This window comes from Pithys albifrons, chromosome 6 (genome assembly GCF_047495875.1).
Source record: "Pithys albifrons albifrons isolate INPA30051 chromosome 6, PitAlb_v1, whole genome shotgun sequence".
In the NCBI taxonomy this organism is placed as follows: domain Eukaryota; kingdom Metazoa; phylum Chordata; class Aves; order Passeriformes; family Thamnophilidae; genus Pithys; species Pithys albifrons.
This window is the reverse complement of record NC_092463.1, coordinates 11,532,097-11,559,051: the sequence shown is the minus strand read 5'-3', so window position 1 is coordinate 11,559,051 and position 26,955 is coordinate 11,532,097. Positions and strand designations below refer to the sequence as shown.

Here is a 26,955-nt window from a genome sequence, read left to right as displayed (position 1 = left end):
TACAGAGATATTCAGAGATGGTGGAAATTGTGACAGCTGAAAACTTTGATGGGAATACTGAGAGGGACAGGACTGCTTATTCCAGTAACCAGTGTAAGTGCTGTGGATGTGAGGGATGTTCGATATCGTTGTCTCTTCATGGGAACAAGAAGGTGTTCAGTAAAATCAGACGGGAACAGAATTCAGAACTGATACTTTTTTCCACATAATTAACTTTATCAGAGTGTCTTGCATCAGTAATCTAAGTGAATAACAACAGGAATTGCATGTTAATCTGGCAATATTTGCAATTCCACACAGTAGTTAATGCAAAAAAAATCCTCTAAGGGTTATTAAACATCCGTATTTGCAATTTCAATGGCTTTGTGAAAGAAATCTTGGGTGGACAATAATCCACTGATGCAAAGACTACATGAATTAATTTACTTCTGGAAAACATCTGCCCACTATGGAAGAAATGGTACTGGAGTGAAAAGTCCTGGATTATGGTCCAGTTCTACAGTCCATGATTATGAAGTATGTATGTGCCATAACTTTTTAAATCTGTATCTTAATTTTTAAGCTAATGAGGGGGACACCCATATAAAAATGTGACCTGTCACCCATGGTTTATACATAGCCCTGAGGAATCATTATTTTGAGCTTAAAACTGCACAGTGAGATCTCTTACATATATTCTTAAAAAGAGCTGAGTAGGGGGAGGAGAGGAGGAAGGTGTCTGCATCACATGCAAACATACGTGATTCTGAGCTGGGGTTTTGCTGGAGAGGTTTTTATCCAGCAGGCTGAGCTGCAACTGAGTCAAAGTTCTGCAGCCACCAGGAAGAGACAGTGATGCTGATGCCAGGCCTTCTCCCTTCTTCCTATTAAAGAAGGGTAACTAATTGCTTAAACCAAAATAGAATATCTAATTCAGTTCACGTCTGTTGGGAGTGTGTGTCATACAGTGACTTTATTCAGAGTTGTTTGAGTTTAACCAGCCTGTTTACAGTTTTAGTGTGGCCAAGTGCATAACACTGGAGTCAGTCTCCATTTTTATCTGAGTTGGTCCTGTCATGGACTGACATCCACAATGAGGTGAACTTTGCAAAAGGAACTGTGGAATATGCTTTTGTTGGCTGTTCTTCAGAGGGTTTACTCTTTATTTAGAGGCTCCAAAGCAAGTTAAAGCTCATAAGCTTTCCCCCCTCCTACTAATGTGTGATTCAAGTGCTTCTGGGGAGCAAAGGGAGCAGGTTTTCTTCTGCAGGTGTAATAAAAAATCGACTTCATTAAGTATGTGGAAACAAACACCTTGTGAAAAGTCAGGTTCCAGTGTCAGTCACTTCCCTGCAGCTTCAGTGGTTTGATTACAGTGCAGCTGAGGATTGCTGGAGCTGCTTGGAGTGCTTCCAGTCTGCTTCCTGGAGGGAGTGGGCACTTGGGTTTCTTCTGGAGATGGAGCTCTCAGACCTTGTCAGGACTGCCCAGGACGTGCTCTGGTCATGTTCAGTGAACACCCTGGGCCTGACCCCTCTTGGGGCAGCACTGGCTCATGTTGTGTGTTCGGGTCTTCCACTCAACCAAAGCAATGTTAGCATAGGTGAACATTTTACCAGAGGAGTGACACTTTCAATTGAAAAGGCCTTCAGTTTCTGAAGGAACAATTTCAGGGACTTCAGGGCTCTGCTGGGCTGTGGCAGGTGGAGGCAGCAGCAGTGCTGGCTGCTCAGAAGACAGGAGGGAGTTTTTTGTGTAGAGGGGTTCACAGCCTTGTTTCAACTTCTCTCAGCCTCCCTGGCCTGGAATAGCTCAGCTGTGTTAATATTCCTGTCCTGCTTTAATGCTCTTTGCCCGGTCTTATAGTTGATTCTATATGTACCTGTGAAGTCAATGGGGATTTGCAAACAAAAGAAATATTTTTGTTCTTTTTGGGAGTCTGCTGTTTGGGTTTTTGAACTCTTTTTAAATAAAATTCTACTTTTCCCAGGGTTATTGGTAGACTGGTGCTTTCACCTTAGACAACTTCCAAAAGAATATGCTGATCTGTAGAGTAACCTGATAAATGTTTTGGTTTATAGCCTTACTAAAATGGAGGTGACATTGTTATGGTGAGTTGTAAATCAAACACTCCTTTATATTCGTTCTTTATGGTGCTCACATCGACTTCCCTGATCTTGCCAATTGTATAACCATCAGTTCAGTTAATACGACAGAAATTTATTTCTAACTAGTGCCTGCTCTTTGCTCTGCCTGAGTGCTTAGAGTAATTTTTCTGGAAAAAGAATATGATTATTTTATTGCATCCTTCAGAAAACTACACTGATCTCTGCCTAAATAGGGATTTATGTCCAGTTGTCTGGACTGGAGCTTTTCTGTGAATGTAGGTGGTCATAGCTGTCTGCTGCATGAATAAATACTGAAATCTTCTTAAGCAATGCTTTTTTCCTTTCAAAAGTCATGTATGTCTTGTATGGCCCCAAGTGAGAATTAAATCTAGAAGGGAGAAGAATATCAAGTAGCTCCGCAAATTGCAAGCAGCTTTGTACAAAATTGATATTTAAGACTTTGTTATGGATGAATTGTGTGGAACACTTGAAAAAAATTAGGTTAAATAAAATTACTTGGTGTCCCTGTTTTACTGGCGGAGCTGTTCTTACAGAGTATCCTGGAAACTGTCACATGCCTTAAGTGTTCCTGTTCAGCATTTAATCAAGTGCTTTGTAACTTATAAAAAACCTTCTGCAGAGATACAGGAAACCATTTATGAGGAGCAGCGTTGCGAGTGGAAAGCTATTGATGCTTCAATTCACAGAACTGAAAGATCAGCTAAATTTTAAAAGGAAAACTGAAAATGAAATAATATTTTTTGATGTTTACAAATGTGACTTTAGTATAACACAGGTGCACTGGATGCAATGTTGCAAAGTGAAGACCTAAAATTTCCTTAGCAATGACTTTGCAAGGCTCGGGAGACACCTAAAACTACTCTGTGTGTAAACACACAACACTTACACAGCCCTTACAGCCAAGCACATCACTCTGGTGTGAAAAACCAGAACATACATTTAAGGAACCTGTTGCAGCTGCGTATAAATGGGGCAACTTCACAAATGGTAATTGTCTGCTGACTTTGTGTGAATCCTGAAGAGAATTTATACTTTCAATTTTTTGTTTCTAAGTGAAACCTGAGAAGCTTTCAAAGTAGTTTTGAGTTTTCTGGGGGCTTGTGAAGTGTCCCTGAACGTGTGCTCACTTGTGCACTACCTGAAGAGTTTGTGCATCTGAAGGAATGCTGGAACTGAGGTGAGTTCTTGCCAGATTTAAACTTTCTACTAAGCAAGCCAGTCAGCAGCCTGTCAGCTCATGTGCAGTTATATGTGTGGAAGCCAGTTTGTTGCTGACAGGCTGTGGCACTTTCAGCTGCACTGAAGCGTATTTTGTTAGGGCTTTACACTTGCAGGAAGTGTTGCCTGGACTTTCTGTTGTGTATCTTAATATAAACTAAGCAGAACTTTTGCTCTACATCAGTGTTTTTTGTAGTGAGAGACAATCAAGTTATTTCTGGAGGTTTTTTTGCTTCCTAAAGCTCCTTTAAGACATAAACCAGACCTGTGAAGTAAGCTGGGAGTAGCCATGTTGGTGCTTTGGTTGATCCTAAGCTTGGGATCCCCGGGGCATTCCGGTAGGAAGGGACCTCTGAGAGTTTGCAGTCAAACCTGCCCAAAGCAGGATGAGCTTTGAGATCAGAGCAGCCTGAAACAACAGTGATGTAACTATAAACTATTCTGCTGCTAATATGAAATTACCTGTATTTGGGCTATTAAAAATGTCTGGAAATCTACTCCTTTCATAATAATTAGAGAGATTTCCAGTTAGCAGTATTGAAACTGGGTTTTCTGGCAGAAACTTGTGTACAGAAACAATGAAGAGACTTTGCCAGAAAGTTCTCCAAGAGTGCCTGGGATAACTCTGCTTTGTGTTCCTCAGCTTTCTCTGTCCTCCGTCTAGTTCTGCAGGGGGGAGAGGGAGACCAGCCCAGACAGGGAGGAGGAATAAACAAGCCGTGAGGGGCCTTCTGTCTTGGCTTTCCCTGTCTCTGCCAGTGCAGTGAATGAGTCTCTGCCTGGCGAGGCCCTGCATGTCCATCAGGAGATCCTGCAGGGCAAAGAGCTGCATCAAGGGCTGCTTTGCCTCCCTTTTCAGCTGGGTTTTTAAAAGCACCTGTGAAGTTCAGTGCATTCACTTAGTAATAATTCTAAGTGCTGATTTCTCCTGTTACTTGTACAGCATTATAACATTCATAGCCTTCTCAGATTGTTCTGTTTCTAGACCAGGGACCAATAAATCCCTGGGCAGCGAGGTATTTGAGAGAGAGTAAGGTACAGATAATCATTTGTGAATTCCAAGCTGCAGAAATGCTGAGGAAATTGTTACCAGAAGTGCATCAACTTCATTCTGTGTCTTCTCCTTTATTGTGCACTAGAGCTCTACATACATAGCTAATCTGTAATCATCTGTTTGAGATCAATTAATTCTCTGGACAAGAGGGATCATCTTCAGAGGGTTTTTTGGCAATAAAATTTTTATTAAATGTTTGCCCTCACTATTCTGTCTCAGTCTCACAGCTATGACCCATTGAGAGCCAGTCTCCTGGCAAATATGGTATTAAATACTATTAAGGTATCTGAAGGAAGCATTTTAATAACTACAGTTGAAATTACCTGAAATTAGTAAATAATTAATTTGTGATCTTGGAGATGTTTTTCATTTTGGAAGGAACTGTAACATGTATGACTTTCATTCAAGTAAAATTTGCGGAAAGCTGCAAAACTAAGTTAGGAAAAGGAAAGATACAGGAAGAAATCACATCTGTCAAGGAGCATGATTAAATACTGATTTGAAATAATGTGATTCACTGTTTAAGCAATCTTGTTATGAAAGCTCTAAGTCTTGGATCAATAAAATGAATCTTGGACAGATATTAATCTGACTCTGACCTCAGAATTACAAACAGCTACAGAACAAAGGTTATTGTTGCCCATCCTAATCAGACATTTCAGACATCAGAATCTGAAAGCTTAAATATTTGCTTCGGACTAAGGTAACTTTGGGGTTTTTGGCCATTTTTTGGTAAGGTTTATGTACTTAAAGCTGTGATTAATATGTTCCCCTTGACTGCCTTTCTACTGGAAGTCATGAATCCAGGGTGGATGGGCTACTTTTAGACTGTTAGATTATGATTTTTTTCTTTCCCTCCCTACCCAGCAGAGTGGGAGTAAGTTTGCTAAAACAGCGTGCTCTGAGAGTTAATGACATGAGACTGGGAGGGCCCCCAAACAGTTACATGGTTCGTATTGTATTTCTAGAGTATGAATTAATCACAAAAATGTAAATGGCAAGTTGGTCAAGTTTTCGTCTATGAGCCAGTGTAAGGTTTAATCTGCTCAGACGGGACTTGGAAGCTGTTGATGTCCAAGGTGCTCCAGTTTTGCTCAGCTGTGTCGCTGACTTTATGCAGGTGTTGTGTGAGGAGGTTCCTCTTGTTGCCCAATAACTGTTCCTCCTCGTTCCTTTGCCCGTGTACAGACTGTACAGAGGAGCAGTCTTTTGGTGCTGCAGGTGTCAGTTGGCCAAGGGGCAGCCCCTTGTCTTGGTTTTCCTCCAAGGCTTACACTGGTAGGGCAGGATGGTGCTCATTCACAGCCTTGCATGGGTGCCACAGCCTCCTTTTAGTCCTGGTTACACAGTGTTGCTCTCACCATGACTCATCCACCGTGGAGCAGGTTTCTCAAATTGGAAAGGCTGGAATAGTGCAGCGTATTTTTTAGAAGAAAACATTAAAGGCACTGGGGCAGGAAGGGCACAAGTAGCTTGATGCCAGCTCAAGCAGAAGTGAGGGTGCCTGGTCCTGTGCCTTTAACCTCCATATCTGGTAACATTTAATCCCAAAATCTTTTTTGGTTTTTTTTTCTAAGTACATTCTTCTAGGAGGGAGGCAGTTCATATCACCTTGTTCTGTAAATAGCGTCAGATCATAGGATTTGACAATTACAGATGCAGATCCCATGTCAAAGCTCTTTCCTGAGAATCACGTCTTCCACAAAACAGCAAATGGATTTAGTGATGAGCTAATAATGCTGAGTCCTGGCCACAATTGAATTTTATGAGTAAGCACTTTGCTTGTCCTTCACAAAATCCAATAGCAACCTTCAACAATGCAGAAATAAAGAAAATGTCTCTTAGTTCTTATGGCCATTGATGCTACTCCAGTTAAGAGAGATCTAGACCAAAGGAGTAGTTTGTGCTTGTAGATGTGACTTATCTCCATGACACAACTGCACTGTAGCAGTAGCTGCATGTAAATAAGAGGCAAGGCATCCCTGTCAGTAGAAACCTGGTTAATTCTGGGTTGAATTAGTTTATTTATACTCCATTTAAGTTCAGACAGATTCTCACTGCCATCTGGTTCCCAGAGAACAGCTAGAACAAGCACAGTGAAGTCTGTGCTTAGATTTAATTTATCAGAATCTCACATCTTGCTCTATCTGTTACCACACAATTTCATAAGAAGGGGAACTTGAGGCACACCAAAGTTGTTGGACAACAAAAACAAAAGCTAGTGATATAAAACCTCTGTCAGACAAAAGAGCAAGGTGTAGTTTGAGTCTGAACAGAGCCACCTATTGATTCTTTGCCGCTTAATGGCACAGTGAGGACTCAGAACACCAACCTGGGAATACCCATGTCTTCTGCTGGCTGGGGGAGTCTGTGGTTCTCTGATCATTCAGGATGATTCAGGCTGGGTTGTGTTTATTCTGGAATGGGTCTTTGTTCTCAGGAATTGGGTCCTGCTGGAACTCCTCCCCAGAGGACACAGCCTCGAGTCTCACAGGTTTGGTTTGATTCTGCACTTACTGGAGATACAGAGGGATGTATCTGTGTGTTTCTGTAGAGTGTCTTCCAGATAGAAACACTACCTCAACTTTGAGTTATCTGTTGACATCACTTGTTTTGTAGTGACCAATCAGGACAAGGGAGTGTTACACAGTGTAAGACACAGCTGTGTGGCCTTTGGATTTGATCTTTCAGCTTCAGATTACAGATTTACATCAGTCTGTGAGTGCTCTGTGCTAGGCATTCACATTATCCTGCAATCTCCCAGTAGAACTACTATTCTATTTAATTTCTCCTTGAAGAGGTATTGGTAACATTCTTTTTTAGCTTGTAATGGATCTCTGGGCTCTGGAGAGTAACTTTTTAATCTGCTGACTTTAGAAGTTGTAATACATCATCTCATTTTGGAGTTTTCAAGCAGGAGACCATACACCTGATTAAACTGGTTTATAGTACATGATGTAAAACAGTATTAAGTGCAACTTTAATACTGTTGTGTGTCTATGGTTATCATGCATATCCTGTAGTTAAATTTGCCTTGGAAATGGCTCACCTCTGTAGCTAGGTGGGATTCTTCCCCACTGACAGGTCCAGTTTCTCTCAGTGTAGCTCCACGCATACCAAGGACCTGCTGCTCTTCACACCTCATCCTCAAAGGTTTAATACACTGGGCAATTTCTTTTATGTGAAGCTTCTCTACTTTCTCTTTTATTCCTGGCCTAATTTCCCCTGACTAAAAATACTGAAAAAGTATATATCAAAATTAGAATCCAAGCCCCAAATTTTAGCTATATCTGAGGCCTGTAATATTGTTGGGAATCTGCAGCTTTCTAATTACAGACTCTGAACCTCATAAATAGGGAGGTTAAAAAAACAAGGTTGAACCTGATGTATGATCTTGCATATTAAATGTGTGGGGTTTAATCTCTGGGTGATGAAAGGCTTAGTTGTCTGTTTAGAAGTGATATGGGGATAAACGTGGGTGACACAACTGAGAGAGCATTTTAAATTGCTTTTCTGTTCCTTTTGATTCTTCTGACACTTTAGTGCTAGATCTTCATTTGTTTATATTGAAGTTCCTCAGTTTTGTTAGCACTTACTTTGTCAGAGCTATACTTAAATTCTGTTTTCAGTGTCAGACACACAATTACGTTGAAGCTCAGTGGTGTAAAATGTATTTTACAATCCCAGTATCAGCAGTCACTGTTCCTAGAAAAAGCTCTCCTAGGATCTGGTTGATTATTTTTGTAACTATGGAGAACAATTTTGCATGTTTGCCTGTTATTAAAAGATAGACTTACAGAGTTCAAGAATCATGTGATTGAGAATATGCTGGTTTTAATGCAAAATCGGTTGTGCTCAATATCGAGAAAGCTGCTACTGGGAAAGTAGAGATATCTTGTCTCTGTGATGGAATGCCTCTTCTGGCAGGAGAAGCCTTCTGGGATCTTGAGGACTTGCAGCAGCCTTTGGTTGTCTGGTTTGTCATGTGCTGTAGCTGCAAAGGCAAGGGAAGCTGTAGTTTGTAGCAAAATTGAAAAACTCAACCATTGCATAATACAAAGAGATCTTGGATGTCTTTGATAAATACAGAGCTGCTTTTTAAGGTAGGGTTTGTGACTGCCTAAGTTGTTGGTTAGTATAAATATTCTTTTCAAATGGATCTGATTATGTGCACACATTGTGATAAACTGTCTTAATTCTGTTTGCTCTCTTTGCAGGCTGCGGACTTGAGTAAACCAATAGACAAAAGGATATACAAAGGAACACAGCCTACATGCCATGACTTCAATCACTTAACAGCCACAGCAGAAAGTGTCTCTCTCCTAGTGGGCTTCTCCGCAGGCCAGGTCCAGCTGATAGACCCTATTAAAAAAGAGACTAGCAAATTATTTAATGAGGAAGTAAGTAGAAATCTTAACATTGTTGCATGCACTGTCTCTGTGGTACTGAAGTTCCTAGGTTTTCAAAGTTCTGTAGCTGCCTACATAGCTTATTGCTCAGCTGCAGCCTTTATTTTACAGCTGTTCCATTGGCTTGGAATATCTACACAAAAATGCTATTCATGAGGGCATCTTGTGGGGTTTAAGATTAAATAAGGACTCTCTAGTTTGGGTAGTACTGCAACTAAAGTTGATGGCAGTTTACTAATGGAAATAAGGTCTACAAATCCAAATGTTTCTGTGTGTCCTCTGCAGCCAGTTGTTGCTGAGGCTTCTGGTTGCCAATGAAGAAGAAAACATTTAATCCCCTATTAACTAAAATATTACAGTCAGAATATTAAATAAGTTAAACCCACCAATTTTTATGGTCAGTTCATCACAGCAGAAACTGCCAGTATTGAGTATTCCTAAAGGCTTGCTTGGAGAGGAGTAGGGTATCAAGCTCAGTGCTTGACAGAAAGCTGAAGGCTTATGAGGTCTCAGCCCTGTGATGTTCCTGAAGGAAACTCTTCTGCTTTTTCTGCTGCTGTGCAATAAGGAAAGATAGAAGGAGTACTGTGGGTCCCACCAATGCCAAGTTACAGGACCACTGGCTCTGCTTACCTTAAAGTACTGGGATCTTAGAAGAGTAAATGTCCAGATCCTAACAAGGAAAGAAATCTGGTAACTGGGACAACTTTGGACAGCACTTTCTGCCGGGGATAAGTTATGGGAATTTGGGTGGTCTGAGGGAGGTGATTTTCGTTTGAGGAGATGATGTTTAGCTTCTTTTGTGTTTTAATCCAGCTCTGTAGAGACATGTGCAGGTCTCTTGTTTGCTTGTTTGTGGTATTTTTGTTTATTTTTCTTTTCTTTTTAGAAGTTCTAAATCTGGATTAGAACTTCACAGATGAAGTTAAGCTTTGCTCAGCTTTCAAACTGAGCAAATATATCTCTCCCTTCTCAGAGAGATGTGTTGCCTTGCCCCTTCTTTGTGCAAAGAACATTGAAATATTGTTCTCAATGGGGATGTTTTATAATTAGAACTAATTCCTCCTCAGCTTTCTAAAAGTAGCTACATGCAGATCAGAAGAGGGGTGTTTTTCTTCTTACCTGGCCTCATCCCAACTGCTCTGTCTCTGCCTGTGTTGAGTTGGAAACGTTGCTGGAGAATCTCTTGATGTTGCATGGAGTACCCTGTTGGTAGAAACCTCTCTAGCACGTTGTCCTAACCACTGACCCTCCCAAGTACAACCTGGTTTATTCCTGTATGATAATGGTGTAAGTATTGCTAATGGGAGCAGAAATACTTTGAACAGCTGATTTCATATCACAGAGTAGTTCCCACTCCTGTAGCTGAACCGTAGTTGCCTTTTGTCTGTGCTGTAGCCAGGTTACCTCACTGTGGGGGCAGTGTGTGCTTTGACAGGTGGAAACTTAAATGAGGTGATCTGTTTTCTACCAAGCTATTGTAATTTGCTCAATGCTACCAAAACTACAGACACAGCCTGCAGTTAAATGACAGATTTGTGTTTCCTGTATTGACCTTATCTGCAGTTATAACCAACTCTGATAAAACTTCTATATATTTTTAATCTGTCAATTACACTATTGAACTTTGCCCTGGATGTGTTTATAAGTTCTGGCTTGTATCTAAAAGCCATTTCAGAAAAACATCAGTGAGCACTGATGTTTGAGCCAGTTAATTTGCTCCTAGATGAAGGTGAATATATTTAGAGTTTAGGTAGTGTTTGAGAATAAACATTCCTTCCAAAGGTGGTCTAAAGGAGTGTTTGCATCATTCAACAGATCTAGCAGAATTCACCACCTGTCCTGTGAGTAATTTGGTGGTTCAGCTAGCCCAGAGCTCTGTTTGGACTATCACCTGTGATATGTGAAATAATTTAACCTGTTATGACATGGAATGTTATGTTGAAAATAAAATGCAACAGCCTTAATGTATTCTATCTTGTTACTCTTCCTCTTTTTTAATTCTATTGGTGTAGAAGACAAAAGGGACTTGAAAGGCTGAGATGAGTGATAGTGTGCAGCTCGTGGCTGCCTGCCTGAATCAGTCTGTATCAACAGTGGTACTCCTTCCAGCTCTGTCTAAATGAAACCAAACCAGCCAAGTACACCTCACAGATTCAGTTGTTTCTGGGTGGTAGTTTTATTACCCAACTAGCCAGTTGTTTCTTTTACCTTATTTTTTTTATCCTTTTTTAATTTAAACTGAAGTCTTAAGCTGCATTTCTTTTCCTAATAAATTTTTTCTGTGTCTGTGTTACCAAAGCTCTTTGTAAGACCTTAATACATAGTCAGTCCTCTATTGCCTCAATTTTTTCAGTCCTTTGTGGCCTATGCCTTTAGTTTTGTCCCTTCAAAACATGACTACCAAGGTAATCTTGGCTTGTCTTTCTGGCTGAGGACTGAAGTTCCTTCACCCACTATTTTTCACCAAACTGAACATAAGCTCCTTTTCCCACCTGCCTCCCTGATTTGCTGATCCTGCATTCAGTCCATTCTTGTAATGCATTTGCCAGTTCTGACTGCAGGTCTTGCTTTGTTGTGCGGCAGAACTTTGTAAGCCCAGCTGAAATCTTACAAAGCTTCTGAAAGTTATAACTTGAGTTTTTATCTTCCTGCTGAATTTAAAGCTCTGCTGTTTGAGAAGCGGGTGAGATGTAGGCACTTGCTACACATCAGTTTGAAGTCTCTCTGCATCGTGTCTCCTTGAGCTGATCTGTTCTCATTGCAAATGGCATTTTTCGCAGCCTCATTGCAGTACAGATCAGGTGTGTGGTTTCCCTGTGCAGTATTTAGGATCATGTAGCCCAAAGTGATTATGGACATAAAATGGCATTTCGGGTATAAAGGCTGAGTGGCTGCTCTCCCAAGTGGAGGTCGTGTGTCAGAATGAGCTGCTTTAGTAGAGGAGAACAAGGAACTTTGCATTTGTTGCCGTATGAGCCAATGACAACACCTGGGCTGATGTTCCCTCTCCGTGTTCTCCTGGTGTGTACCAGGTAACTTTCTGTCTAATTTCTGATATCATCATTATTGAGACCTGAGTGGTCTCAGTGAACACATGATAACCTGTTTAAAATATCACAACAGAATCATAGAGTATGTTACTTTAGAGCTGTTTGTTTGAAGGAAATTTGCCAAATGTAGTTACATCTCTCAGCTCTCAGGTACAACATGGCCAATTTACCAATGAGAAATTACAGGAATTAGACTTTTTGGTTTTACTCTGAGGTTGACAGCAGCAAAAGTACAATATAAAATGACCAGGTGCTGCTTTCCAGTGACAGTTCAGGCCCAGAATAGGTAACAGTCAAGGTAGGATCCATTAGTTTGGGGTTTTTCTGTGTGTTCTAATAGCATAGCAAGGTTTTCAGGGACTTCTTTTTTCTTCTTTGTTTGTAAGGCTTTTGTAATTTGTTCTGGTATCCCTTGGGCTTTTTGTTTTTGCATTCCTGCCTTTTGAGTAGTTCAGCTCTTCTTTCAGCTTATAATCAGTATGCCAAATGCAAATCTTGAATGTGCTTGTAAAGAATTATTTGTCTGCAAGTTGCAGCCGAGTGGTGCCATGGCCAGCTTGGTAAGTTTCAGAAGTCCACCAGAACTGCACTAGCAAACTCCAGGAGTCCAACTTTACCTCTCAGTTCTTAGAACATTAAAGACATTGCGACCAGGAATGTTTGTTTAATATGTGTTCATTCTTTTGCAATGATGGACTCTATTAACATGTTTTACTTTAATGGAAGCTGCTTAATCAGGTGGTAACAGTATTGACAGGTCCTTGGCTATTGAAAGAAAAATAATTGGGGGGTGGGGATTCCAAGGTGAAGAGAATGGTGCATTTTGAATTCAACAAACCATGTGCAGTTACCCACTGACTTTCCAACCACATGATAACAGTCACTGTGTATGCAGCCTTTGCTCTCAGAATCAGTAAAAGCTGCTGGAGGCTCCTAAGGCCTCTTTTTTTCAGAGGCTGGCGTTTATTTGTGATTCCAGATGAAATCAGACCCTGAATTTACTGTTGTTGATTTGTAACCTGTTTGCTGTATAATACGGATGAGTAACTGCCTTTTTTCCCTTTAGCTCGTTCACTGTTTTCCTGATTCCCTTTCCTGCTCTTCAGCCTTCACAGGGAGAAGTAAAGCTAAGAGCAGTACCTTTAGATTCATAGCAACAGGTTGGCCTGATTGGTCTTTGTGGAATGTGACTGGACCATAATAATAACCTTTGAAAGTACTGTCTCTGAAAATAATTTCCTCTTTACTGCCTGATAAGTTTTTGCAAATACAGTAAATAGTTCCTGTCTAGCAAGTTGAGTTCACTTTAAGAATTGCTCCTCATCCCCAGAAAGCTCAGATTTACAGTTAATCATGAAAACTTTAATTTTCAGACTTTCTGATGTGTATCTTCTTTGTTTTTCACAGAGACTAATAGACAAGTCCAGAGTAACCTGTGTAAAATGGGTCCCAGGTTCGGAAAGCCTTTTCCTAGTAGCTCATTCCAGTGGCAATATGTACTTGTATAACGTGGAGCACACTTGTGGTACCACAGCCCCGCACTACCAGCTACTTAAGCAAGGAGAGAGCTTTGCAGTGCACACTTGCAAGAGTAAATCCACAAGAAACCCTCTGCTTAAATGGACAGTAGGTGAGGGTGCCCTGAACGAATTTGCCTTTTCCCCTGACGGGAAGTTCCTGGCGTGTGTGAGCCAGGATGGTTTTCTTCGCGTGTTTAACTTTGATTCGGTGGAGTTGCATGGTACAATGAAAAGCTACTTTGGAGGACTGCTGTGTGTGTGTTGGAGTCCCGATGGGAAATACATAGTGACAGGCGGAGAGGATGACTTGGTGACAGTCTGGTCCTTCGTGGACTGTCGAGTCATAGCCAGAGGCCACGGACACAAGTCATGGGTCAGTGTTGTTGCGTTTGATCCATATACCACTAGTGTAGAGGAGAGTGACCCGATGGAATTTAGCGGCAGTGATGAGGATTTCCAAGACCTCCATTTTGGCAGAGATCGAGCGAATAGCACGCAGTCCAGACTGTCCAAAAGGAACTCTACGGACAGTCGTCCAGTCAGTGTCACGTACAGGTTTGGTTCAGTAGGCCAGGACACACAGCTCTGCTTGTGGGATCTCACAGAAGATATTCTCTTCCCCCACCAACCTCTCTCAAGAGCAAGGACACACACAAATGTCATGAATGCCACAAGTCCACCTGCAGGAAGTGGTGGAACTAACCCGGGAAGTAATGGAAACAGTATCACAACACCTGGAAACTCTGTACCCCCTCCTCTTCCTCGATCAAACAGCCTTCCACACTCTGCAGTCTCAAATGCTGGCAGTAAAAGCAGTGTCATGGATGGTGCCATTGCTTCTGGCGTTAGTAAATTTGCAACCTTATCGCTGCACGATCGGAAGGAAAGACACCATGAAAAAGATCACAAGAGAAACCATAGCATGGGACATATATCCAGCAAGAGCAGTGACAAACTGAACCTAGTTACTAAAACCAAAACGGACCCAGCTAAAACTTTGGGAACACCTCTCTGTCCCCGAATGGAAGATGTTCCCTTGTTAGAGCCTCTTATCTGTAAAAAGATAGCACATGAAAGACTGACTGTGTTAATTTTTCTTGAAGACTGTATAGTCACTGCTTGTCAGGAGGGATTTATTTGCACATGGGCAAGGCCTGGTAAAGTGGTAAGTTTTAATCCTTAATGCTGCATCAAAGAACTAGAACTCTGAATAGATAGTTTTCTTGAAATATAAATGAATGTTGAATATAAAATTTCTTTATGCTTAATGTAAAAAAATATCCTCAGAGCCATACTTTTGGATACTGCATGCCATATTTCTGAATGATTTGAAGTGTCTTGGATACAATTATTAAGTATAGTTGCCTTCCAGCAGAAGAAATAAATACTGTGCATCTAAACTATTGATCAGTGTTCTTATACTTAAGCATAACCACAATATGGTGAAAGCTATTTATGTAAAAATTGAGGTAAAACCTGTCAAACACTAAAATAATTATGATCCTTCTAATGTTTTCTACAAAATACAGCACTCCCAATGAGAGTAGCTTATGAAAAGCTGCTGCTTTTAAGTCTAATGAGAAATGTGAGCCTCTGAAAAAATTAAAACCAAAGTGTTTTATTCCTCCATACTTTCCTGTGGTGGTCTGACATTAATGTGAAACCACTTCTTACTGAAACATCAGGCATTTTATGCACAGATCTGTGAGCCCTGTACTGACTGTGGCTTTTGCTCTTGAAATTGTGAATCAGTATTATCAGGAACTTAATTTTAGCCAGGTCTTGATTTATATACTTAAGTTAGAGAAAATCCTGCAAGCTTTCTCTGAGTAGTTCAGTGTTCTGTTCCTGTCAGGTTTTAGGCAGTTTGGTCATCAGCAAGCTCCTGCTTTTGATGGCACCTGTTCCATCCATTGAACCTACATTAAAATCCATTACTAGTTTCAACTCTTGTTGTTAATGCACTTGAACACCTACAAAACTTTATTTTTCTTCTGTCCAATGTATAGCAAGCTAAATTTTAATGAAGCTGAATGTGGTTTTTATTAAAAAGTACTGTGTGCTCCAGTAGCTCTGTCTGCCAGCAAGAGCTCAAGGCAATACAGCTATGAAAACATTACCAGAGTTACGAGCAAAAAGGACCATTATTTCTGTGAAAATTTCTGAAAGGGGATGTAGATTATCACCTGAAGTAAAGGAAATTATCTGGTAATACCTGAATGTTGCCACGCTGGGCAACCAAAACGAGAATCTGTTGTACATGAGGTTTTAACCATTTGGTTCATGAATCTGACTTGGAGTGGAGGTGCTGTATATACTTGGATACCACATCTTCATTGCTATAAACCTGCAAGTAAAACTCAGTGATTTTTCTTAAAACTGTTTGTATAATGTAGGTTTTTTGAGATGTTATCAAATTTGTCACAACGTAGGTATATATAGAGAGCTGTGTCTGCTCTGCATCTTAATGCATATTTAAAGATTGAATCTCAAACTATGAATTGTAAACCCTTTTCTGGGTAGAAGAGAGGAGAGTGTTACCTACAAGTGTTTTTTTGCCTGAGAACTACAGATCCAGCTTAAAAAAATGAGCACCCCTTGAAATACTAAACTGTTTAAAATGTTTTTCCTAAATGAAAATACTAAAGCAGTTGTGCTTTCGTGAGTCAGTGCACTTCACATCTTATAAATTAACTTCAGATGCTTACAGCAGTGCCTCAGATTGCTATTGTGAGCTGTATTTTCTTTTTGTTCTAAAACCTTTGCATACTACTAAACACTACATTGTTGCATTTATTTTCAGTGGCTGAGGTGGGTTTTGTTAGACTGAGTATAACTTAAATATTTTTGTGTATTGACTTTGATTTGGAATATGACATTTCAAATATTTCAGAGATAAAGTATGCAGTACCAAAAATCAGGATTTATGTATTGGCCAATATGGAAAACTTTAATTACAGGTAAGTAATTTTCATGCTGAAGTTATCACTTTCAAAATTAATATATTGCACACTGATGTAAATGCCATATTGTTTAGGATGTATTTACTTAGACATTTTCAAATTAATTTGTTTTTCTGATTTCACTTGCATTTCTAGTGAGCTCACTCTGCTGGTAAAAACTAAATTTTGGTGGCATGTTTACAAGGCTTTGATAGGAAAATACTTGTGCCAGACAGACGTCATGAGCATCCTTTTTGTTTATAGGAAAGCACTTAATTTTATTTAATGAGAATTGTCAAAGTATAAAACACTCATGGTGATGTCTTTCTTACTGGGTTATGTGCCATCATTTCTGTTTCAGCAGCTGTTTAATCCTAGGCTGTCCCATTACTCTGGGGTTTAAAGTTGCTATTTCCAGTCTTCCTTTGAAATATGGATCCCCAAATGATCTCAAAACTGTCACTTTTTTGCCTGCCAGCTCTGCAGAGGGAAAGCCTCTGATTCTTGCTGCTGCTTCCATCACTGCCTCCAAGGGCCTTCATTAAACTGATGCCACTGCCAGCCTAAAGAAAGAATTGGATGGAAAAGTGAAGGAGGCTTGTGGTGTCCAATGTAATTTCCATTGAGCCAGTGCAACCTTTCCCTCTCATTTCCAATATCCATCAAAAGACATGCTGAATAATTGGACAGTGTATGACAAGTTCTGTTTATTTTTCTGGTTGGGCTGGTGTTGCCCTGAGTGGAAAATAAATCCAGAAGTGTCTCTTCAGCCATGTTCCTTATGATAGTGGGTGGGCTGTGCAGTGCTGACAGTGTCCTGGCAGTTTGTGTGTAAACTTTCCAAATTGCTGCTTCCATGTCTGCAAAATCATACCTTGAGCTTCCTCATGGCATGTGCTGTTCTTGCACTGCACCCCCAGAACTGCTCTGTGAAATCCCAGTCAGTGGGAAGTGAGTGGCAAAACTCAATTAGAAACAAGTTGGATGAGGCTCAGGGTTCACTGGTTTCAATTTTTAGTCTCATTTTTTGTTACCCTGTTTCTGTGGAAGAAGGTTCAGGGTGGTGAGAAAAATAGATTGCCTTAACCAAGAGTATGAGCTTTTCCTCTCAACATGCTGACAGTGAGCTGTCATCTCTCACCACTGTCCTTCCCAGGCCCTGGTGGGAAACCTAAATGGGATTACAGAACTGCTGGATTAATCTGAAAACACAGCAAAAGAATTTTAAAGGACCCACAGTAAACTTTATGTGCTGTCTTTATAGCTGCTTCAAACTGAATTACAGGGTCTGCAGAAGCAATTAAAAAAAACCCAACAAAACTGACCCACAAACCCCCCACAAAACCAAAGTGGTACCTGGATATGCAAAACAACCTTTCTCTGAACTTGGTGGTCAGAGGCACTACCTGTGTGTGACTTCTGTGTTTCACTTTAGAACTGACTATTCACAGCCTTGTACAGCAACTCCCTCTGATGTGAATGGAAGTTGCTGCTGCTTCCTGAGTGAGAAAGCTCAAGGTAAGATTGGCCATAAGCACCCCCAGGTGAAATGACAGTGTATAACCCAGCAAGAGAAACATGCCACCACTTTGTAAAACAAATGCACATGGAATTTATTTATTTGACTTATTGTACAGGAAAACTTAGACTTAAATTATAACATCCTTGAATTTTCTAGTTAACTACAATTGTAGTACAGTATCATGTTTTAGTATGACTTCTGTTTTAGTGAAAGTACTTAAACATTCATGTACTATATTTGAGTGAGACAAGCAGCTATACATACTAATTCTTCCTCAATGGAAAGGAGCATTTCATCATTACAATTGAAGTTCAATTGCTGGTATTTAAGTACTATCAAATAGATTTCTTTCAACGTGATACGGTATCTGTATAAACTTCAGGGATGATTATAGTAAACTGAAACACAGCTATATGACTTCAGGTTACCATGCTAAAATTTGGAGCTTTCTGTAATGTGCATAATAGCAGAGTTGCACACGGCCTACCCGCATTATCAGGGTGAGTTAAGCCTCGTACACTGGTGTGATATTTATAGCAAGGTGTGTGTGATGTGTGTGAGAGAGGTGTGACCGTAGTGGCTCCAGGAAAGCCAGGAGAGATCATAACCCTGTAAAGGCTTTATGATTAGGGTGTCTGGATTAGGAAATAACATGACTTTTACTAAACGCTTTCTAGAAAACCCATGTTCTGAATTATCACCTCTTAAAATTTGAATATGTACTTGGAATGACTGTATATGTCTGCCCCTTTAACAACATAAAGCTACTAAATTAATATTTAAAATGCTGGCCTGCTTATGTTACAATAATAAAATTTGTGTCAGTTAATTTACTGTCAATTTACATGTAAAGATTAAACTATTTTTTCTGCATTTTCTGATTCTGTATACTGGAGTTTGTTAAAGATTGACATGTTAGGTGATACTGTACAAAATTGTATTGACTACCTTTAGTGAAAATCAAAAGTAAAATTCATATGTATTTCCTTTTTACACTTCCATCTAATTTCTTGACAACTTGAATAAATTTCATAGAGCCTTTCTAACATGAACTATTGTTAATTTAACTGTTGCAATAATTAAGCTTTAAGAAGTATTGTTGGTATATTTATAATTTTAAGAAGATCATGTTTGTTTCATACTGCTTATTTTTAGCTGTTCTATTGTCACTGTTACAGCTGAAGAACTTTACTAAATACTTGACATTACAAAATAACTTGCTGGGGTTGTCCTCTGTATACTGATGTTAAATAAAAATGTGTGATTGAACTGTAAATGTAGATAACTTTCAATAGTCCTTTCCACATTTGAGTTTTAATTTATCTTGCAGTCCTTAGGTGGTCTTACGCTGTCACAGTGCTGAGCAAATGGCCACAGTGCAACTGTTAACTTGCCTTGCCTGAAAGTGAGAGGTTGATCACGTCTGTAACCTGCTCTGAGTAAATTTCACTTCATCCCAAGATGATGCAGATGTTTTGATGTTTAAGTCTTGATGATAAGGTCATGTCTCATGACAGCTTTTTTTTAGGACTAGAGTAACATGTAACAAAATACTTACAAAACCACTTTTCAAACTTGCTCAGACTGATTCAGTAGGACACAGACACGAATGTGTTTGGATTCTCTCATACCTGTCAGGCAGGAGCTGGGGCTGATGTTGTTCTTTCTGGGACTCTACAGGAGCTCTTTCCTCTGTGGACTCTGGTGCAGGGTTTGTTCTTGATTCCAGCTTTAGCTGTTGGTGTTTACCCCAGTGAATGCTGAATTTACAGCCCTGAGGATCTGGTTCATATGAATGATCCAACCATTTTCTGCCTAGAAAAACTGTGGCTAGTCTAGAATTAAACTCCTCTGAACTAGAATTAAACTAGTATAAAACTTTGGCTGCAAATTTCTTGGAGCCAATTTCGGTGAAGACTTAAGATGTTGCCCTTCCATCTGAGGGACATGGGAATGTGGCACCTTCCAGCAATGGTTCTGTGTTAAGTGATGAAAGAGCCAAACAAATGGTATTTACTGAAGTGTGTCAAAGGAACTTTTCAGGAATTTCAGTGTAAAAGGGAGTTACTTTGGGCCCAGTCTGGCAGGGAGGACTCTGTTTGTCTCTTATGCAACAACACGCCGTAGACTAAAGCTGAGGGAATCATCTTTCTTTTGTGAACTTGAGAACTTTGTGGTACTTCAGAAGGTATTGATCAACCACTGTCATATGTAGATGTGTACTTAAGAACAGGTGCCAGGAGAGGAACAAAATGCAATCTGCTGGAAAGCCTCTGGGAACATCCAATTACATCAAGTGCGGCAAGAACTGGTTGGTCAAACCAGTTTCTCAACACTCAGTGTGAGCCTGAAAGAAACCCAATTTCCACAGTTTTTGTGGTCAGAGAAGATATTTGGCAAAAAGATGTCTTGGAACAGGGAGGCATCATCTTACTTGTCTTTAATAGTGTTGCACAAACTTCTCAAGGAAATAACTTGTATGATCACATTATTTTCCAGGTTTTAAAGCTGAAATTTAGGTAGGTGCTGATCAACTTTATCAAATTCATTTGGCTCCTTTCTTCTCCTGCTAAGACCACACTCACTTTACAGCTAATCCAGGTGGGGTTGCCTGAAGTCACATGTGGTTTTCCCTGGTTTATCTCAATTTCATTATTTTCTAATCTGAAAGTTTTGCACCTTACTGACTTTTTTAGTTTGAGGAAACTAGAGAAACAGGAGTTCCTAAGCATTTGAGCCCTTGGTATCTAAATGAAGATTTAAGTCCTGTTGTTCAAACCAGGTCAGGTTTCTGCTGGCAAACCCTTTTGTTTGCCTTGCCAGCACACAAGTAGTTGCATCTTTTTCCCTCTTGGACTTGTGTATCTTCCATTCACCAATCATGTATTATTCTTGATGTCTGATACCACTGGGCAGATTTTTAGTTAGTTCTGCTGGTTTCTGCCAGCCTTGACTTTGCTTTTTGTTGACAATGAATGAAATGGCAATACAGGTCTGTTAGGGGGAAAACTCCTTTACATTCACAGAAGAGAAGTTGCAAGTGAAACCTTGAAGCTACTTACAGGTTCTGGTGTCAAATGCTTTAAGCATTTATACTTTTCTGTAGAGCAAAGGAAAAAAGACAAATGGAAGACAAATAATGCATGTCAGACTCATTTGGTGAACACACAAAGTAGTACATAGCTGATAGGGATCCCACTAAATCCCATGCAAACTGTTTGTAGCATATTATGTGAATGTTCATCATGTGCTTTCCTGAGCAACAACTTTATCTCCATCAGGGATTAATACCTGATTAGTGAGTATATGGAGTTCAGAGACTTTTGTTAATAAATGCTGATTCATTTGGATAAGAAACTGTTGGAGATTTTGTTCATGTAAACCTTAAAACCAGTTCAGCTGATTTGACTGCAGAATGTCAAACAAATGTGAGAAATCTCTTTCTGTTTGTGGCTTATTATTGCTCAAATACTGTAATGGATGTGGGCTCTTGTCAAGCAGAAGTCTCTATCTTTGCTACTTACTCCAGGAATATCACAGTTCTGGATAAGAATAAATTACCTATGGAATATTTTACAAACATTAAATTCACATTATTTCATATACTGGCAATAGTAGAAATGGTTTAATAAATCAGTGCCATTTTTGTGTGGGCATTTGTTAATTGGGCCATATTTTAATTGGTTTAATTGCATTAGTGAAGTGTACTATGAGGATTTTTTTTAGATTGGATTGTTTGTTGCATTGAACCCTTTCTTTTTCTACCTTTCACCTTCAAAACGAAGTGGGAAAAGGAGCAGTTTGACGTCCAGCAGGTTCCTCAGCCAGGGAAGCTGCTCCCCTGAGGAGTGTGCTCTGCCCAGGGCGAGGGCAGCGCGTGCCGAGCTCAGAGATGGCTCTCCCCTTGTGCTGCTCACGTGTCCAAACCCGCGTTTGTTATCTAGAGTAGTGAAACTATATTTGATTGCACCTTTGGCTTCAATTAAATCTGTTCTAATTTAAACAAAGAAAATACTAACTTAGGCGTTACTGTTGACTTTTCTCCTGGGTTTTTGTTTGGTTTGGTTTTGTTGATTTGGTTTTTTTAAATGCAGCACTTACATGCTGATCTTTCACAGAATTAGTTTCTGTTGTGAAACCTTGTGTTTCATGCCTTTGGAATAAACCTCCAGACTTTTCTCTGCAGCATATGTGGAATTTTTAAAAATGTATCTCACCCCCTCCCCAGTCTCAATCCCATGAAGGAGGAGGAGGGTTTGTCTTCCCTTTGCTGCAGGTCCAGTCAGACCAAGCTATGAGTGCCCTGGACCTTGGGTGCAAATGACCCTCCTGATCATATTTGTTACGGCTTTTCATTCCTACCCACACAAGCCTATTTTTACCAGATGTGCAAAGTCTCGTGTGTTTCAGGGAGTCAGAGAATGCATGGATAAAACAGGGGCAGCCCCAGCAGCTGGTGCTGCAACAGCCTGTGCTCATATTCACACTGACTGCCTTAGGAGAAGTGACGCCATCCTCTGAAGGCTGCATTGTCCCATTCAGATGGCAGATGGGATGGCACCCAGGTTGGGATGAACATTGTTTTATCAAATTCCTGCCTTGGATCGCATAACCCTTCCATTTCCCACTCCCTGCTAGACCCACATGCTGACAAAATAGTACTGCCACTAGAGCACTACATTTATTTACAAAACCTTTTTTGAGCAGTCTCCTAATTTGTTGGTGCTGCTTTCTCAGAGGATCTGTTTGTCCCTGAGCCCGAAGCTGCTGCACTGCAGGGCAGAGCTGTAGCTGCCATGGCTCTGCTCTTCCATGTTCCTGTCACAGCTGTTACAAGGGGGCAGCGTGGCTGTTGCCCGAAGTTGCTGCTGCTTCTGTTCCACTTTTTCCCACCTGTTGACCAGACTGGGTGGTTCCACCACAGCAGGCACAACTCTTGTGGCTTTATTCTTTCCTTACAGGGAGAAGCTTTTTATATTTTTTTCATAACCCTAATCATGTTATTCCAGAGAACAGTTACAACTGTTCTAGTCCCACACCCTTTGTGTTACAGACTAGACTCTCATAGGGGAACCTTTGTGTCAAAACAGGAATTTTATTTGAGCCCTCAGTTGCTTTTCTAATGTTGTTTTCTAAAGTCTACTGATACACCTCTTCAATAGCCTTGCTTGGAAGGCTCTGGTGTAATGGCAGAATTCTGGAGAATCTTTGTAGTTTCTCAGGATGATGCAAGACCATTTTGATGAAAATTCTGTGCCTAAACCCCAAATTCATATTCTTGCTTTTCTTGTATGAACATCTGAGATGTCTTCTGAAATGAAGTGTTTGGAAGAACTCACAGACTTTCTGGTCTCTCTCATGGGAGTGAAGTTCTGGGCAACTATTGTAGCCTAATCCAAATTCTAAGGCAGGACTTGCAAAGTTTTGTTCCCTCTGCAGAGTGTTCCACATCGGTGTTCCTCTGGCTCACCTGCTCAGAGCTGCAGAATTAATCCAGAGCAAGGACTGAAATACAGGGAGTTCCTGGGACTCACTGAAAGGCATCTGCACTGCAGTGCTGCTCTTTAAAGCAGGGAGCACTTGTGGCCTGGGAGATGCAACTTCTTGTTCCTGCATTTGGAACTTGAATTCCAGGGTGGCTGGTAGTTAAGAGACTAAGGCACCACATCGAATTTGAGTGTGTGCTGCCAGTTTCTAGAGGAGTTCTAGGAAAACAAATGACTCTTCCTTTTGTTTCCTAACAACTGCTTGTGTTACAGTGTAAATCCAATACGAGAATAGTGGTTATTTCTCCCTCTCTATAGAGTGGTTATGAGCCTGTTGAAAAAGACTTGATATTATGCCATCCCTGGTGCTTCCTGTGTGCTTATAAAGCACATATTTGCATATGAACAGTTTGGATTGCTGATTTATTGAAGACTGAAAATAATACCTTTGGACGTCTTTTTCCAGGGTACTTGAAAGTTGCTTAGTGGATGTAATCTGGCAAGAAAGACCTTCCAGTTGCTGCAGGATTTAATAGACTTGTGAAGAATGCTTCAGTAATGAAGTAGAGAGCTCTGATTCATCCTCGTCACTTTCCAACAAAACGTTCTTGGTAAAACATTTCAGAAGTGCTTCAGTGGCTTGTTTGCTCTAAAGTTCTGCCTTCTTTCACCATCTAGTCCTTAACTAGTAACTGGGAAACTTCTTGTTCTGGTGAAATATGCAGTATCTTTGCACAACCCGAATGTCAAGTGCAAAGAACAACCCTCTTCAGTCTACCTCAGCAGTGCTTGAATCACAAAACCCCTGTGTAAACAAGTACAAATGAAAGTGAGTGTTCAAGTTCCTTCAGGTGACATCTGTGGAGGGCACCAAATTAAACGCCACATCCTTTATTATGAATTTATGTCATATGAAATGTGTGCACATGTACACAAACACAGAGTCTGCTATGAATCCTGCAAACTATGCAGGTTCATAACATGTCTGGACTGGTAGACAGATGGTTCTTTAAAAGGAAGGGCTTTTGTTTTAGTAGAAACCTGATGACTTGAATTCAGCCAGTCTGGCCCGTTTCCACCTCCTCTGAGGTCAGAGTTCTCTTCCATCAGTCATGGCCTCTCAGTTCTTGGATCCAAGCATGAAAGAGCTCCTGTAGATTCAGAAGATGGGACATAATTCTAACTTGTATGCTACTTACTGTCTGAGCTTGTTTAGTTTGATGTATCTGAGCCCCAGGATCTTAATTTTGAGGTAAAAACCTAAGCTGGGAGCTGCTTAGGGGAATTGCCGGAAGTGCATTTATCATTTCTGCATGGAGAGGAGTTGCACGGGGATACTGAGTGTTGTGCTTCCTGCTGCCAGTGTGCCCCTCAGCCTGCTGGCACTTGTTAGAACTAACTAATGACCTTGAAAGCAGGCTAAATTGTATTTTCATATTAAGCTTTTCCTAAATAAGTCTCATAAACAGTTACTTTTATGTGAATGATTAAAAAGGGGCTACTGTGCATAAATCTGAAATGGAGTCTGTCCACTGGTATCTTGAAGTCTGTCCATAGGGTGTAGCTGCCTTAATCCAGAGCAGCAGCCCCTGTGCAGTGAGGGGTGCTGTGCAGTCGTGGGGCTGCGTCTGAAAGGAAATGAGGCTCTCCTGATTGGAATGGCAGCGTGGGGAAAGGAGCTGGTAAAGAGTTTTCCTGAATGTGAGCTTAAATTGTAATGGGAAACCTTTACTGAGCTCTTGTCAGTGTTTCATTCTCTCTTAAAATTACCAAAACAAATATTTGGTTAGATTATCTATTTTTCTATTCAAAGCTTGTAATACTCAATTGCATAAAAGAGATGGAGCGTTTCCCTGTCCGGTCAGGTGTCAAACTTGTTTATAGTGGAATAGGTTTGTTTGTCACTGCCCTAATAAAATGCTGATCACTTTTTTGGTGTATGGTTTTTAAAGTTTTGCAGTTCGCAATGACTCAAAGTGCAAGGTAGATTAAACCAAATGCTGGGATCAGATCCATTCCATGTCCTAAACGCACACACTTTGTTCCTGACTGAGAGCTCTTTGTGTGCTGCTTGGCTGAGACCGTGGAGGAGCCTGTGCAGGAGGGAAGGTGCTGATGTCTGAAGTAAGCAAGTGGTTGTAAAGAGAAACTGTACTCATTGTAGGTTCAGGTTAAGAACGTTATAAAATTCATGTCAGGTTCTCTTGCTGGATTAATGTAAACTGCTTTGTTTGCAGGGTTTATTGTCATCCCAAACCCAGGCCAATTCTCCAAGTGGAACTGTAGTATAGCATCACACTACTGCTAGCAAACCTCTGAACGCAGGACAAGAAGTAATGACAGTGGAACCAGGAGCTGTTCTTCAGGCAAAGAGCATCACAAATTGTAATGTGGCAGAGTGTAAACATGGAGTTTGCAAAGGACAAATGCCATGAGTTCTCACTACAGCCGACCCTGGTAGGCTGCTCACCCAAGGAAGACTTTGCATTGGAGAAAAAGCAAAAACCTTCCTTTGGTGCAGCAGGAAGTAGTAACACTTTTGGTTTTCTTTATACTTTTCAAGTCCAGTGTAATTTAATCTCTCTATATAAATATATAAATAAAAGATATATATATATATAGTGTAAAATAAGATGTTTCTTAAATTCAAGTAAGTTCAATGGTTAAACTAGTACTTTCACCATTGTTTATTTTGCACTGATTTTTTTAACCAGAGTTGGCTAGAAGACAGCCTGGAATGCACTCATGGAAAATGAAAGTCATTACTTTCTGGCTTCAAAATGTTATTCAGGAAGATGGATGCTGCAATCATAGATTTTTTTTAAAACAAAATTGTTTTGCACTTAAATAGTTTAATGCTAATAGAAAATTACTTTAAAATTGGTGTCCAAACACCAGAAAAACTATGTTGTGGAAAAAAGATCCTTTGTATCTATTAAACATTTATTTTAATATTGTTGTTTCCAACTACAATCGGCTCTGTATTATATGTATAAATAATGTAATTCAGTGATGGGGGAGGGGAGTAATGGATCATTACACTAGAAATTCTCATTCATTTAAGAAAGTGATATTTCTAATTCAGAAAATACATATTAAACTATCTTGAATATGCATTTTTTGTTTACTTTCTGTTCAAATTCAATCACTTTTCATGTAACCAATCCTTTGTTGAATTAAATGTTTGGTACAGAAATACTATCCAAACTTTGTAGAACACATTCCTTTCAAAAATATATCATCTAGAACGTTGCTTCATATTTATTTAATAGAGTTGAGTTTCAGTTAGGAAAGTGAAATGCAGTTGTTCTGTTCTCATTCCTAATGGTTATCTGCAAACACCTCATGCAGTTTAGTTTCAGTACATCACATAGCACAGGTCTCCCAGACAGCTCCATGGGCTAATCCTGTCGTCCCGTGTTTGGAGCTGGGAAGTGGAAGATCCCAGAGCAGAGGCTGTACACACTTTCTGACTTGGCAGGCAGAAACTGGGTCAACACACTGAGGCATTCTGAGACTCTTGTCTTACATCAGGCATCTCATTTATAATTCAGCGCTCTTAAACTGGTAAGTGTGACAGGGACAGACATATCCATGGATTTGCAGAGGTTAACGCTGCTTGTCTGAACACTGGTCAGTTTTA

General features: G+C 40.2%; 1 protein-coding gene and 1 long non-coding RNA gene across 7 annotated transcripts in view; one reads left to right on the top strand and one right to left on the bottom strand.

The window, feature by feature from the left end:
* The window catches only part of WDR20 (WD repeat domain 20), a 46,349-nt gene extending 19,643 nt beyond the window's left edge, over positions 1 to 26,706 (top strand). Inside the window, exons 2-4 of one of the 5 annotated variants that reach the window (XR_011697988.1) lie at positions 8,598 to 8,780; positions 13,250 to 16,322; positions 25,550 to 26,692. Coding sequence is in view for 4 of the 5 variants with exons in the window: in XM_071557488.1 (XP_071413589.1) it covers positions 8,598 to 8,780; positions 13,250 to 14,527; positions 25,550 to 25,603 (1,515 nt within the window). In the remaining variant the exon portion in view is untranslated. Of the gene's footprint in view, positions 1 to 8,597; positions 8,781 to 13,249 lie in introns of all 5 variants that reach the window. The other 4 variants (XM_071557487.1, XM_071557488.1, XM_071557489.1 and 1 more) reach the window with 4 other exon arrangements.
* Positions 21,712 to 26,955, bottom strand: part of LOC139672843 (uncharacterized) — a 29,525-nt gene continuing 24,281 nt past the window's right edge. For both annotated transcript variants that reach the window (XR_011697989.1, XR_011697990.1), the window contains 2 exons: positions 24,354 to 24,463; positions 21,712 to 24,117 (listed from right to left, as the gene is read on the bottom strand). This is a non-coding gene — a long non-coding RNA (uncharacterized lncRNA). The remainder of the gene's footprint in view (positions 24,118 to 24,353; positions 24,464 to 26,955) is intronic.